General features: G+C 46.9%; 1 protein-coding gene across 1 annotated transcript in view; it reads left to right on the top strand.

Annotated features, from left to right (window-relative positions):
* The window catches only part of SNED1 (sushi, nidogen and EGF like domains 1), an 87,007-nt gene that overhangs the window by 43,172 nt on the left and 28,763 nt on the right, over window positions 1–15,072 (top strand). Inside the window, exons 10-16 of the mRNA XM_049614449.1 lie at window positions 339–443; window positions 674–787; window positions 1,372–1,488; window positions 6,829–6,945; window positions 7,096–7,212; window positions 7,373–7,486; window positions 7,809–8,213. Of these exons, the coding sequence (XP_049470406.1) occupies window positions 339–443; window positions 674–787; window positions 1,372–1,488; window positions 6,829–6,945; window positions 7,096–7,212; window positions 7,373–7,486; window positions 7,809–8,213 (1,089 nt within the window). The remainder of the gene's footprint in view (window positions 1–338; window positions 444–673; window positions 788–1,371; window positions 1,489–6,828; window positions 6,946–7,095; window positions 7,213–7,372; window positions 7,487–7,808; window positions 8,214–15,072) is intronic.

Below are 15,072 nucleotides of genomic sequence, written 5' to 3'. Positions count from 1 at the left end.
GGGTCAGGCGCAGGGGAGGGTCAGGAGCAGGGGGAGTCAAGTGCAGGGGTGGGCCAGGCTTAGGAGAGAGTCAGTTGCCCAGGTGTGTCAGGCGCAGGAGGGAGTCAGGTGCAGGAGAGGGTCAGGCTCAGGGGAGGGTGAGGTGCAGGGGAGGGGGGAGGGTCAAGAGCAGGAGGGAGTCAGGCGCAGGGGAGGGTCAGGCTTAGGAGAGAGTCAGGTGCACAGGTGTTGTCAGGTGCAGGGGAGGCTCAGGCGCAGGAGGGAGGCAGGTGCAGGGGAGGCCTCTGCCTTCCAGCACTCCCACATCGGAGGCTCTTCCCTCCCTTTGTCTACGGCAGGAACCCCTGAGCACTGTGGGTGCCGCAATGGTGGCAGATGCCTAGAGGCCAACACCACCCTCTGCCAGTGTCCGCCAGGGTTCTTTGGGCTCCTCTGTGAATTTGGTAAGTGCCCACGGCTGTGGCGGGGGCACCCTTTCCGCCTTGCCCCTAAAAATCCCCCAAACCGGAGGATAGGTGGTAGCTTGGGGCTGGGCCCAAAGCATAGACCCAGACCCTTAACTAGGGGTCCCGTGATCCCCCGCTCCCACCCCAGGGTGTGGGGCTGGCCACCTGCTCCTTCCCAAGGACTCCAAGTCCCCAGGGAAACACACGGGCCTCTTCCTTCCCTGCAGAAGTCACAGCCACGCCCTGCAACATGAACACGCAGTGCCCGGACGGGGGCTACTGCATGGAGTACGGGGGGAGCTACCTCTGCGTCTGCCACACTGACCACAACGTCAGCCACTGTGAGTTGGGGGCAGGGCACGGGGCGGGGGCGGTGTTAGGAGGAGGAGTGGGGGCACAGCAAGCGGAGGCCGGGGCTTCCCTAAAGGCCACCAGAGGCCCTGTGTGTGACGCCACCCCCTACCGTGTCACCTTCTGTAGTCTGGGCCAGGCATCCACCCCCTGCACCGCCAGAAGTTCACAGCTGGAAAGTCATGTCTAGATGCTTGTGAGCTCTTCCCTGAGCCCCTGGCTCGGCTATGAAAATCCTTCACGCGAGCCTAATTCAGGATGTGCGATTGAATACTTACTCCTGTGTATGTGTTGGTATGCAGAGAAGTAACGGCTTACGTACGTAACGTATAATTACACGTGATGACGATGGTGGTGCTCGTATAGAAACATCTACGTACCACAACTCGTCCTAGCTCATACAAGAGGTAGGATGAATTCTGGAAAATTTGAGAATAAAAGAAATTTCCAGGGAAGGGCCTTAGAGCCTGGTGTAAAGACTTAAGACCCCCACCCCACAATCCCACAAACTGTGTATTTTAAGTGGCCTCGGTTCCAGCTGGGAAGTCAGGGTGACCACTCTCTGTCCCCCCAGCACTGCCATCACCCTGTGACTCGGACCCCTGCTTCAACGGAGGCTCCTGTGACGCCCATGAGGACTCCTACACTTGCGAGTGCCCCCGAGGGTTCCATGGCCGGCACTGCGAGAAAGGTGGGGAGGGCAGGGATAGGAGGGCAGGGGAGGGGTGGAAGGGCAGGATGAGGAGGAAAGGGGAGGGGCGGGAGGGCAGGGGATAGGAGGGCAGGGGTGGGGCCGGAGGGCAGGGGATAGGAGGGCAGGGGATAGGAGGGCAGGGGAGGGGCCGGAGGGCAGGACAAGGCAGAGGTCCTGCTCACCCTGAATCATCTTGGTCACTCACGCTCAGTGTTTCATGCCAACACCATCTCCCCACCCAAGTGTTGCTTATTTGGTTAGTAGTTCTACTCCGTGGCCTCCTGGTCACTACCTTCGTTTTCCTCGGAATAGGCTTCATTTCCTGCTCGGCATTTTTTTGAATGGATTTTAGAATCCTTGAGTTTTTTAATTTAATTAGGACTTTATTAAATCTAACTGAACTTGGGAAATGTCAACATTTAGCCACTTAAGAGCGCATAAGAACACATAAGAGTTGTATAAGAACGTGGTGGGTGGGGCACCTGGGTGGCTCAGTCGGTTGAGTGTGGGACTCTTGATTTCGGCTCAGGCCATGATCTCATGGTTCATGAGTTCAAGCCCCATGTTGGGCTCTGTGCTGGCGGCACGGAGCCTGCTTGGGATCCTCTCTGGCCCTCTCCCCTGCTCTTTCTCTCTCTCCCTCTCTCTCTCCCTCACAATAAACAAACAAAAAAGAACGTGGCAGGCATCGCTGTCCTCGCCCGTGCCCAACCTGGACTGTCCTTTCCGTGCAGGCAGAAGCCAAGCTCAGGACTGTACAGCGGCACCCCTCGGTCAGAGCCGGGCCGGCCCGGGGCCTCTGTCCTGGTGCTCAGTGCTTGGGCCACACACAGCCCTCTAGGCCTCCTGCTGCCCTCAACTGTCCAAACAGAGGCCTCGGTGGCTTTACCTGGAAGTCTCTTCCGCTCTCAAGGGGGCCCCGAGGGCAGGTCCTTGCCACTCTGACCCAGGGAACCCCCACAGCTTTGGCCACCCCTGTAGGAGGAGGCGGGAATTTCCAAAGAGAAGCCCCCGGGCTCAGCCCTCTGCACGTGCAGTTGAGGTCCTGTGCCTTTGACAAAGGCGCCCCAAAGTGGGGACGTGGGGTGGCTGCTCTCAGGGGTGGGGTGGCTGGAATCTGGGCATGCAGCCTGTGAGGCCGTGCAAGGTGTGGGGTGGTGGGGAGAGAAGGGCTGGGTGCGGCGGGCAGGCCCCCCTCCTGCTGCACACTTTTCCCAAAAAAGTGAAGGACGCCGAGGCTCTAACTCCTCCCAGGGCCTGTGAAGGTGCCATTCCTCAGGGTGGAGGGACCGACGTGCCATTCGATTCACATCTGTAAATCGTGGACGCCTCAAGCACAGGCATGGGCATGTGAGCCCCTCGGGGCCCTGGGAAGCTGTTGGGACCCAGAGAACATGCGTCCGTGCCAGAACAGGCACAGAAAACAAAAACCAAAATGGACTGCTGTGATTCAGGCCTATCTCAAGAAGTGAGAAAGGTTCCAAATACACAAGCAAAACTTACACCTAGAGGAACTAGAAAAGGAGGAGCAAATAAAGCCCACAACCAGCAGAAGAAGGGAAATAATAAAGATTAGAGCAGAAGTAAACAATATAGAAACAAACAAAACAGTAGAACAGATCAATGAAACCAAGAGCTGGTTCTCTGAAAGAATAAACAAAGTTAATAAACCCCTGTCCAGACTGGACCCAAATAGATAAAATCATGAATGAAAGGGGAGAGATTACAACCAACACCACAGAAATACAAACAATTGTAAGAGAATACTATGAAAAATTATATGCCAACAAACTGGGCAATCTGGAAGAAATGGGCAAATTCCTAGAAACTCACAACTACTAAAACTCAAACAAGAAGAAATGGAATATTTGAACAGGCCCATAACCAGCAAAGAAATTGAATCTATAATCAAAAATCTCCAAACAAACAAACAAAAAATCTCCAAACAAACAAAAGTCCTGGGCTAGAGGGCTTCCCAGGGAATTTTCCTAGACATTTAAATTATTTTAATGGGTATTTATTTTTGAGAGGGAGAAGGAGACACAGAATCTGAAGCAGGCTCCAGGCTCTGAGCTGTCAGCACAGAGCCAGACACGGGCTCAAACCCACAAACCACGAGATCATGACCTGAGCCGAAGTCGGATACTTAACCAACTGACCCACCCAGCCGTCCCACTAACAGACACTTAAAGAAGAATTAATACCTACTCTTCACAAACTGTTCCAAAAAATACAAATGGAAGGAAAGCCTCCAAATTCATTCCCTGAAGCCAGTATTACCTTGATTCCAAAACCAAAGACTCCACTAAAAAGGAGAATTATAGGCCAATATTTCTGATGACCATGGATGCAAAAATTCTCAACAAGATACTGGCAAACTGAATTTAACAGTACATTAAAAGAATTATTCACCATGATCAAATGGGATTTATTCCTGGGCTGCAGCATTGGTGCAATATCTACAAATATCATGTTGGTGCAACATGATACACCACGTTAATAAAAGAAAGGATAAGAACCATATGATCCTGTCAATAGATGCAGAAAAAGCATCTGACAAAACATAGCCTCCATTCTTGATAAAAACTCTCAACAAAGTAGGGAGAGAAGGAATATACCTCAAACACCATAAAGGCCACATACAAAAGACCCACAGATAATATCATCCTCGGTGGGGAACAACTGAGAGCCTTTCCCCTACCGCCAGGAACAAGACAGGGTTGTCCAGTCTCACCAGTACTATTTAACATTGTACTGGAAAGCTTCGCCTCAGCAATCAGACAACAGAAAGAAACAAAAGGCATCCAAATCAGCAAGGAAGAAATCAAACTTTCACTATTTGGCAGATGACATGATACTCTACGTAGAAAACTCGAAAGACTATCAAAAAATTGCTAGAACTAATACATGAGTTCAGCAAAGTTGCAGGATATAAAATCGACAGACAGAGATTGGTTGCGTTTCTATACACCAAGTAGCAAAGCAGCAGAAAAAGAAATCATGAAATTGATCCTATTTATAATTGCACCAAAACCAATTAGACACATAGGAGTAAACCTAACCGAGAAGGTAAAGGATCCATACCCTAAAAACTATAGGACACTTATGAAAGGAATTGAAGAAGACACAAAGAAATGGGAAAGTATTCCATGCTTATGGATTAGAAGAACGAACATTGTTAAAATGTCTATACTACCCAAAGCAATCTACACATTTAATGCAATCCCTGTCAAAATACCCTCAGCATTTTTTGCAGAGCTAGAACAAACAATCCTAAAATTTGCATGGAACCAAAAGAGCCGAATAGGCAAAGCAATTCCGAAAAAGAAAAACAAAACTAGAGGCATTATAATTGGTGTATTACAAAGCTGTAGTCATCAAGACAGTATGGTACTGGCATAAAAACAGACACATAGATCAATGGAACAGAGTATGGATCCACAACTGTATGGTCAACTCATCTTCGACAAAGCAGGAAAGAATATCCAATGGGAAAAAGGCAGTCTCTTCAACAAACGGTGTTGGGAAAACTGGACAGTGACACACAGAAGAATGAAACTGGACCACTTTTTTACACCATACACAAAAATAAATTCAAGGTGGATGAAAGACCTAAATGTGAGACAGAAAACCATCAAAATCCTAGAGGAGAACACAGGCAGCAACCTCTTTGACCTTGGCCAGAGCAACTTCTTGCTAGGCACATCACCAGAGGCAAGGGAAATAAAAGGAAACATGAACTGTTGGAACCTGGTCAAGATAAAAAGCTTCTGCACAGCAAAGGAAACAGTCAACAAAACTAAAAGGCAGCCTATGGAATGGGGGAATATATTTACAAATTACATATCTGATAAAGGGTTAATATCCAAAATCTATAAAGAACTTCAAACTCAACACCCAAAAAACAACCCAGTTAAGAAATGGGCAGAAGACATGAACAGACACTTTCCCAAAGAAGACATCCGGATGGCCAACAGACACGTGAAAAGATGCTCAACATCACTCATCGTCGGGGAAATACAAATCAAAACCACAATGAGATACCACCTCACACCTATAAGAATGGCTAAAATTAACAACACAAGAAACAACAGGTGTTGGTGAGGATGCAGTGAAAGGGAAACCCTCTTGCGCTGCTGGTGGGAATGCAAACTGGTGCAGCCACTCTGGAAAACAATGTGGAGGTTCCTCAAAAAACTAAAACTAGAACTACCCTACAACCTAGCAATTACACTATTAGGTACTCACCCAAAGGATACACGAATACGAATTCGAAGGGGTGCATGCACCCCAATGTTTTATAGCAGCATTATCAACAATAGCCGATAGCCGAACTATAGAAAGAATGCAAATGTCCATTGACAAACGGATGAAGAACATGTGATATATATATACACATACACAATAGAACATTGTGTATGTGTATATACATAGAACAGCCATCAAAAAGAATGAAATCTTGCCCTTTGCAACAATGTGGATGGATCTAGATGGTATTATGCTAAGTGAAATAAGTCAATCAGAGAAAGACAAATATCATATGCTTTCACTCCTATGTGGAATTTTAGAAACAGATGAACACAGGGGAAGTGGGGGGAAGAGAAAAGAGGGAAATAAACCGCAAGAGACCCTTTTTTTTTGCAATATAATTTATTGTCAAATTGGCTAGCATACAGCGTGTAAAGCGTGCTCTCGGTTTTGGGGGTAGATTCCCGTGGCTCATCGCTTACATACGACACCCAGTGCTCGTCCCAACAAGTGCCCCCCTCGATGCCCGTCACCCATCTCCCCTCTCCCCCACCCCCCATCCACCCTCAGTCTGTTCTCCGTATTTAAGAGCCAACCATAAGAGACTCTTAACGATAGAGAACAGACTGAGGGTTATGGAGGGGGAGGGTGGGGGGAGGGGCTAGATGGCTGATGGGCATTAGGAGACCACTTGGGATGAGTCCTGGATGTGGTACGAAGGGATGAATCACCGAATTCTCCTCATGAAACCAGTATTGCACTGTATCTTAACTAACTAAAACTTAAATTAAACAAAAAAAGAAATTAAACAAAAGAGGACTGCTGCGGATCCCAGTGTCGTATCAGCTGCAGCGGGGCTCCTTGCTGGCTGTCACTCACCTGCCGTGCAGGAAGCAGGGCAGATCTCCACCAGGAAGGGCCCAGTGGGCCCCAGAACCTGGGCAGAAAGAGAGGAAGGGTGGGCAGAGGGCCCCCAAGGGCCAAGAAGAGGGGAGCAGGGCATCACGGGTGCCGCAGGGCTGGAGGCTGGCCCCTGTTCACCCACTTCTGTGTGTGTGTGTGTCTCTCTCTCTCCCCCACCCCACGCAGCCCGGCCACGCCTGTGCAGCTCGGGGCCCTGCCGGAACGGGGGCACGTGCAAGGAGGCAGGCAGCGAGTACCACTGCAGCTGCCCCTACCGCTTCACCGGGAGGCACTGCGAGATCGGTGCGCTCCTGCCAGCTGGAGTCAGCCTGGAAGGGCTGGGGGGGCCCAAGGCCCACCAGCTCTGGGGTGTGGGAGGGTCAGGGGAGGGGCACTGGGCGGTGGGCGCAGGACACCCGACACCTGACTCTGATGGGGCCCCTTTGTTTCCAGGGAAGCCGGACTCATGTGCCTCGGGCCCCTGTCACAATGGCGGCACCTGCTTTCACTACATCGGCAAATACAAGTGCGACTGTCCCCCAGGCTTCTCCGGGCGGCACTGCGAGATAGGTAAGGCGGGTAGAGGCCAGCGGGCCAGGGCACCTGGGGCAGCATGTCCTCCCAGTGGGCAGGGGTGGCCCCGCTCTGGAGGAGTGGGAGGCAGAGCTCCCGTGGAGCCCGGAGGCCGTCGGGGAGGTCCCAGTGACGGTGACCCCTTGTGTCCTTGCAGCCCCGTCCCCCTGCTTCCGGAGCCCCTGCTCGAATGGGGGTACCTGTGAGGACCTAGGCACAGATTTCTCCTGCCGCTGCCGAGCAGGGTACATGGGACGCCGGTGCCAGGCGGGTGAGAGGGCTGGGGGTTGGGGTGGAGGGACGGGATCTCTTCCTAATCCCGAAAGAGCAGAGGAGGGGAGGGGGAAGAAGGAAAATCCGACGGGCAGCCAGCCCTGGAAGTCAAGGCGCTTCCACCTGGAAGGGCTGTGCAGGGAGAAGGGTCCTAGGCCCTGTGGCCCAGCGGGGCAGAGGGCAGAGTGGCGGGGCAGAGGGCAGAGGGGAGGGGAGAAGGGTCCCAGGCCCTGAGGCCCGGTGGGGCAGAGGCCAGGGCAGGCGGAGAGGCCTCCGGCAGACGAATCTCAGTGCAGGACAGGGCCGCTGTGTCCTTACAGAGGTGGACTGCGGCCCCCCAGCGGAGGTGAAGCATGCCACGCTGCGTTTTAACGGCACTCGGCTGGGCTCGGTGGCCCTGTACAAGTGTGACCACGGCTACAGCCTGAGCTCCCCCAACCACGTCCGAGTCTGCCAGCCACAGGGCGTCTGGAGCGAACCTCCACAGTGCCACGGTGATCCGCGGGCCCTCCGGGGCAGGGTGGGCGGGTGGGTGGGCACAACCGGTGAGGTCCACAACCCCCTCGTCGGGGCCACCCAGAGGAGCACAGGAGCCACAGTTCTGACCCCGGTCCTCCCCTTCCTCCCTGCAAAGTCAGGTCACGACCCTGGTGGAGGCGGTGATGACTGTTCGCGAAGGGCCTCCCTGTCCTCAAAGCGAGGTGTCCAACTCATATGCCTACTGTGCAGATGAAGCAGCTCAGACCAGGAGGTGGCCCCAGGGCAGGGTTCTCAAGGGGCAGACTGGGGATTCAGGGCCTATCTCCTGCCTCTGGCCCTGGCCTCCCCCCTGGAAGCAGACCCTCCTTTGAACAAGGCCCCCAGGACACCCACAGCTGTTGGAGGAGGTCCGCTCCAGACAGCGTCACCTCCAGGCTCCCAGAGTGCGCCAGGTGCACGGCCTGGGGCGGCCCCCGTCTACCCGACGCCCCTGCAGGCATGGGGTCACTTACACAACTGCATGTGTATTCCACTGCATCCCTAACTCTGTCCATCAGAAAATCTGTGTGATGTTAACACATCTTCACAAAGCAAGGAGTTTCAAACAAAGTAGCTCAGGGACCATGACAGCACCCAGAGATGGGGCGGGGGCGGGGGGGGGGGGGAGCGGCACACGGTGCCGCTCTCTCCCAGCACCCTGCAAAGCCCATGCCGTGCGACCCCACACAGGTGAAGAATTCTGGACGATGGATGGGGCTGCCTAGCCCCACGTGTCTATACTTTCCTCCTATCCTCCCAAGCGCACAGGGCTGGTGGTTACTGTCTGGGAGAACACCCCTCTCCAACAATAATAGCAATAAAGTCCAGACAACAAATATTTAGGAGCAAAAGAAAGAAGGTGGACGAGCATAGAAATAGGCACGGCAGATAGACAGAAGAGAACGTGGCACTGGTCGTAAAAAAACAGGGTCGATAAATCATTTTTAACAAAAGAAAGTGGAAAAAAGAAGACTGAAGAACCCTAATAGTTGAAACAACAGTCACAATTTACAAATAGATACAGATGAAGTTTTAATGAGTTGATAGGTCCATTTGAGGAATTGTCCCCCAGAGAAGCAGGGAGGCATGTGCAGATCAGAGAGAAAAGGCAGGCTCTGTGGAGGGTGGAAGCAGATGTGCCAGCACTGAGGCAACGGGAGTCCAAGATGCGAGAAAAATAAAAACACAAGGAAACGTTTGACCAGCTGTGGAGCTCAGTTTCCAGAATGACAGGTGAGCCCCACGGCCTGACGGGCCTGGAACATCAAACAGGAGAAAAGAGGAACATTAGCGCATTACAGCCAAATTTAAGATTATCAGAGACAAACAGAAAAAGTCCTTAAGATAATGACTACGTGAGCAAGCATGATGGGCTGGCATCAGGGGTCGCAGATGCAGGGCAAGTGCTCGGCACCCGCCAATTCTCCCCCACGGCACTTATTACTAAGTGCATGGGAAGCCAGGAGATGGTCTGGAAAGCAAAGAGAGATTTCACACTCTCCCAAGGCTGAGGTCTCCAGTCTAGCTGGAGGGAGAGGCTGTTCCAACCCTCAAGCATCTAAAGCCAATCGGGGACTGGCACTAACGAGCACAGTGCACCAGGCCCGGCCCAGCTCACTTCCTGACGATATCAGAGATCAGCTCCTCAGCCTAGCCGCCCAGCGCAGAGTGGAGCGAGCCCATGCTTGGTACGGGGTAGGTATTTTCTGCTTCGGGCTGTCTGGTCTTGTACACAGTATGTGTAAGAAGCAAGAGATTATGACGTATCACCTCAAGAAGAAACAGGCCTGCGGATGACCCACACGTCTGCATTAGCAGACAAGGACTTTAAAAAAGCCATTATAAATACGTTCAAGAGAAGCAAAAGAGTGAGAGAACAGCACATTTCAGCAGAATAAAGAAAACTTCTTAAAGTAACAAAATTAAAAGGGCAACATCTAAAGTGAAGACTGATTGGGTACGCTCACCCATAGGACGGATACAACGGAAGAGAATCATGGACCTCAAGGACAAGTCAACAAAATGATTAAAACTAAAGATCAGAAGAAAAAAAGAACTACGAATTACTTATAAATGAATTTTCAGCATTTTTTAATGCTTATTTATTTTTGAGAGAGACAAGAGCGCGAGCAGGGGAGGGGCAGAGAGAGGGAGACACGGATTCTGAGGCAGCTCCAGGCTCCGGCTGTCGGCACAGAGCCCGACGCGGGGCTCGAACTCATGAACGCCACGATCATGACCTGAGCCGAAGTCAGACGCTTAACTGACTGAGCCACCAATAAATGGTGCCCCCCATAAATGAATTTAAAAAAAAAAACAACAGAGCATAAGAAATCTCTGATTTGGAAATATCGAGCAAACAAGCACATAATTGGAGTCCCGGAAAGAGAGGGCAGAAGAGGCAAAAGAAACATTTGAAGACAGAATGACTGAGTATTTTCTAAAAATGAAGAAATATGTCGACCCACAAATCCAAGAAGCTCAGCAAATACCACAAGATAAATATTGACATAAATAAACTTAAGACCTAAAAATTTTTATCTAGTCAAATTATTCAAATGTGAGGGCATAATAAAAAATATCCTCTTACAAAAACAGCTTCAGAGGCTGACCAAAAAAGAGTATGGGGGGGGGGGGGGGATAGTTATTCAAAAAGTAAGATAAACCTAGAATATTCTGTAAGCAATATGAGAAGGGAGAATTATCACATACTATAGTAAAGTCTGTCACTATCTAAAAGGAGATAGAAAAAAAAGCAGAAAAAAGTGACAGTTAAGATCATGATAGAAAAAATACAAGTCAATATGAATGAGCTAAATTTGCCATGTAAGAGATTGCCAGATCTTTTACAGAACAAAACGAAACAAGCTATACTTTCATAGATGAGACACTCCTAAATCAGAAGAACAAAAAAGTAAAAGTATGGAAAAAATATCACGTAAATACACATAGAGAAATAAAGCTGGTTTAGCTACACTACTATCAGCCACAATAGACTGTAAGACGGAAAGCATCTTTAAGAATGAGAGGGTCTCCTCCAATAATTGGTTCAACTCACCAAGAAGATCGTTCTAAACATTCCAGCGTCTAATGCAATAGTCTCGATACATATAAAGCAAACATTAACAGACTGCACGAAGAAACTGAAGAAACTGACAGATTTACCTTAACACTGGGACATTTTGAACCACCTCCCTCAATTAGTTCGGGTTAAGAAGCCAAAAAAACAATAAGCAAAAAGAAGATCCGAATAATACAGCTAACAATTTGAACTAATTCATTCCCTGAACACACAGAAAACATTACATTATTAAGAAGAAGAAGAAGATAAATTTTAAATCTCCATGTTTAGATATTTTTAAAGATACTTTGAACCAACTTATCGGTAGAGGAAATATGGACAGTTACAAATTTTAAGTGAATATTAACGATCATTTTCTATATAGAAACTTGTGTGATGTAGCAAAAGCAGTGCTTCGTGGGAAATGTACAGCTTTATTTTTTTTACGATTTTATTTTTAAGTAATCTCTACACCCAGTGTGGGGGCTCAAACCCACAACCCCAAGATCAAGAGGTACGCACTCTACTGACTGAGCCAGCCAGGCACCCCTAGAAATTTACATCTTTAAATCCGCAATAAGAAAAGTTCAAAAATTAATGAATTAAATGTCTGAGTTTAGAAGTTAGGAAAAGGACAACAAATGATACAAACAAAGTAGAAAGAAAAAGGTAACACAAGAGCCATAATTAACGAAACGTTAAGTCAAAAGTACAGAGAACACCAAAATCAGTTCTTTGAAAAGCCTATGAAAATGCACAAACTTCTATCAACTGATCAAGAAAAACAAAAAGCACAAATGAAAATACTTATAAATGAAACAAATTACATAGCCACAGATATAACAGAGATTAAAAAGATAATGAGAATGCTATCAACTAGTCTATACAAATAAATTTAAAACCTTAGCAGAAATGGACATAATATTCATAGAAAAATATAACTTACCAAAAAGGACTCAAGGAAATGTAGAAAGCCTACATAATTCTGTAAAGGTCTAAAGGTATTGAAGCAGCAGTTAAAGCATTTTCTCACAAAGAAACTCCAGGACCAAACAATGTTATAGGTAAATTCTACCAAATTGCCAACCAATAGATCATCGCATCATTATATAGGCTCTCTGGAGAGTAGAATATAAAGCATAAGTGCCAACCTATTCTATGAGGCCAGTATAGTCTTGTTGCCAACACCAGATATGGACAGTGGGAAAAAGTCAGCCGTGAGTCTGTTAAACATATGGACATAGATGCAGAAACTCGATGGTCTATGAAGACTATACATACCATTGTCAAGCTGGGTTGTTGCCATGAATAGTTCGATATTAGGAAAACCTGCTCTATCAACCAACTGAAGGAGAAAAAGCATGTAAGTATCTGAATAAGTGCATAATAAACATTTGGCAAAATTTCTACCCATTCATGAAATAAATTCTTACCAAATAAGGAATAAAAATGTACTTCCTTACCAGATAAAAATAATACACACACACACACACACACACACACACACACACACACACACACACACCTGTAGTGCCATGTGGTATAAAATATATAGGGTTTGCTGGAGGAAAAGCTTAAAAGAGAGAAGGAGCAGAATCCACATAACCCCCAAAGTGTGCATCGTCCCACAGAGAGGTGTGCTTAGGCTGGGCACAGCCAGACTGGTCATACTGTGTGTAACCAAGCTGTAAGACTTCACACCTTTACAGAGGAAGGACTACAGGTTACATCAAGAGAGCTGTGGAACAATGGGTGTCCTGACCCTTGTCATACAGAGGTAGGATCTGGAATTGAAAAGCTGTGCTTCTGTTGATCTGACTCAAACACACGGAGCGGCCAACAGGGGGAAGGAAATTAGCTTCTGAAGCAGTTTTACTATGCTTCTCCTCAAACCCCAAGTAAACATTATCCTAAATAGACGTTCCTCTTAAAACTGGGGACAAGGATGCCCACTGTCACTAAGCCTCATCAAAATTATATTTCATGTATTAGCCAGTGCAATAAAGAAAAAGAAACTAAAGTCATGAGAATACTAAATAGGAAGTTAAAATGTCAGTATTTGTAGCTGATAAGGTTGTCTTTAACCTGCAGGCAAACCACTGAAAATGACAGGAAACATAGTATGTTTAGTGGATATAGATTATTATAACACAATTACATTTTAACATCTCAAGAATCGAAAACGTAATTATAAAAAAACCTATGCAGAGAAAACCAATGAAACTGAAAGGTGGTTCATTGAAAGGCTTAATAAAATTGACAAACCTCTAGCTATACTGATCAAGAAATAAAAACGAAAAATTAGCAATATCAGAATTAAAGAAGTGTCATCACTAAGGATCCTACCAGCATTTAAAGGACAACAAAGAGATATTGTGGACAACAGTAGGCCAATGTATCTGGCAAGGGAAAGAAAAGGGACTACCTTGAAAGACACAAATTACTAGAAATGACAGAAAAATAAATAAAAAATACGAATAGCTCTGTATCTACTAAAGAAATTTAATTCATAATTAAAAACCTTTCTGCAAGAAAATGGCAAGACTGGATTGCTTCATAGATGAATTCTAACAAACACTGAAGGAAAGAATAATACTAACCCTACACAAGCTTTTTTAGAAAATACAGGAGAAAGAGTACTTCTCAATTCATTTTGTGAGACCAGTATTGCCTTGATAGCAAAAGCAGACAGAAAGGTTATTTTAAAAAATGAAATCAGAGACTAATATTCCTTACCAACATGAGCATAAATATCTTAACAAAGTCTTACTAAATCAAACCCAGTGTTACATAAAAAGTATGAGATATCATGACCAAGTGGGAGTTATCTCAAGAACACAGGCTGGCTTAATACTTGAAAAATGTAATTCACCATATTAGGACAGGAAGAAGAAAACCATATAGTCATTTCAATAGAAGCAGAAAAATCATTTCAAAATATTCAACTACTGTTTAAGACTCTTACTAAGCTAAGAGTGGAAGGGAAGATCTTGAACCTGATGAGGGCATCCATGAAACACCAACCGCTAACAAAGGACTTCACGGTGGGAGACCTGTGGCTGCAATCAGTAACAAGGCGACTGTGTCCATCTCACCAATTCCTTCCAGCATTGCCCAGGAGTTCCCAGACGGTGCCACAGCCAAGGAAAGGAAATAAAAGTCACATCTACTGGAAAGGAAGGGGACATGATCGTGCACATAGGAAATCCTAAGAAATTCTACAAAAGAAGCTATAGGACAAATAAGCAAATTCAAGTGGGTCACAGGACACAGGACGACATTTCAGAGCCTTGATAGTTTCATATTCTGGCAGTGAACACTTGGAAAATAAAATAAAATGAACAATATTGTGTGTAACAGCACCAAAAACATGATACATTTTTACATGTGTGAAATGAATTGTAGACATAAATGTAAAAGCTAAAACTATAAACTTCTAAAAGAGCATCGGAGACAGTCTTCTTGACAGCCGGAGTAAAATGGTTATGCATTTGGAAAGATATTACATTGTCCCCTGCTTTTCACCACACACAAGAATTCCTTCCAGATTAAGGACTTAAATGTTTTTCTAAAACTATAAAATTTTATGTGGAAAGTATAGGTATCTTTTGGCCTTGGGATTAGGAAAGTTTTCTTAAGCCACAAAAAAGCACTATCAAAGGGGCACCTGGGTGGCTCAGTCAGTTGAGCGTCTGACTTTGACTCAGGTCACGATCTCGCGGTCTGTGAGTTCGAGCCCCGCATTGGGCTCTGTGCTGACAGCTCGGAGCCTGGAGCCTGCTTCGGATTCTGTGTCTCCCTCACTCTCGCTCTCTCTCTCTCTTTCTCTCTCTCTCTCTGCCCCTCCCCCACTCATGCTCTGTCTCTCTCTCTCTCTGTCAAAAATAAATAAACATTGAAAAAAAGCACTATCAAAGAAAAAAATGGACAAATTTGACTATATAAATATGAATTTAAAATCATCAGCCCTAAGGAAGAAAGTGAAATACAAGTGACAAACCGGG

Source organism: Panthera uncia (assembly GCF_023721935.1).
Source record: "Panthera uncia isolate 11264 chromosome C1 unlocalized genomic scaffold, Puncia_PCG_1.0 HiC_scaffold_3, whole genome shotgun sequence".
Taxonomy (NCBI): domain Eukaryota; kingdom Metazoa; phylum Chordata; class Mammalia; order Carnivora; family Felidae; genus Panthera; species Panthera uncia.
Note: the sequence above shows the minus strand (reverse complement) of the source record. Positions and strands in the feature narration are given on the sequence as shown.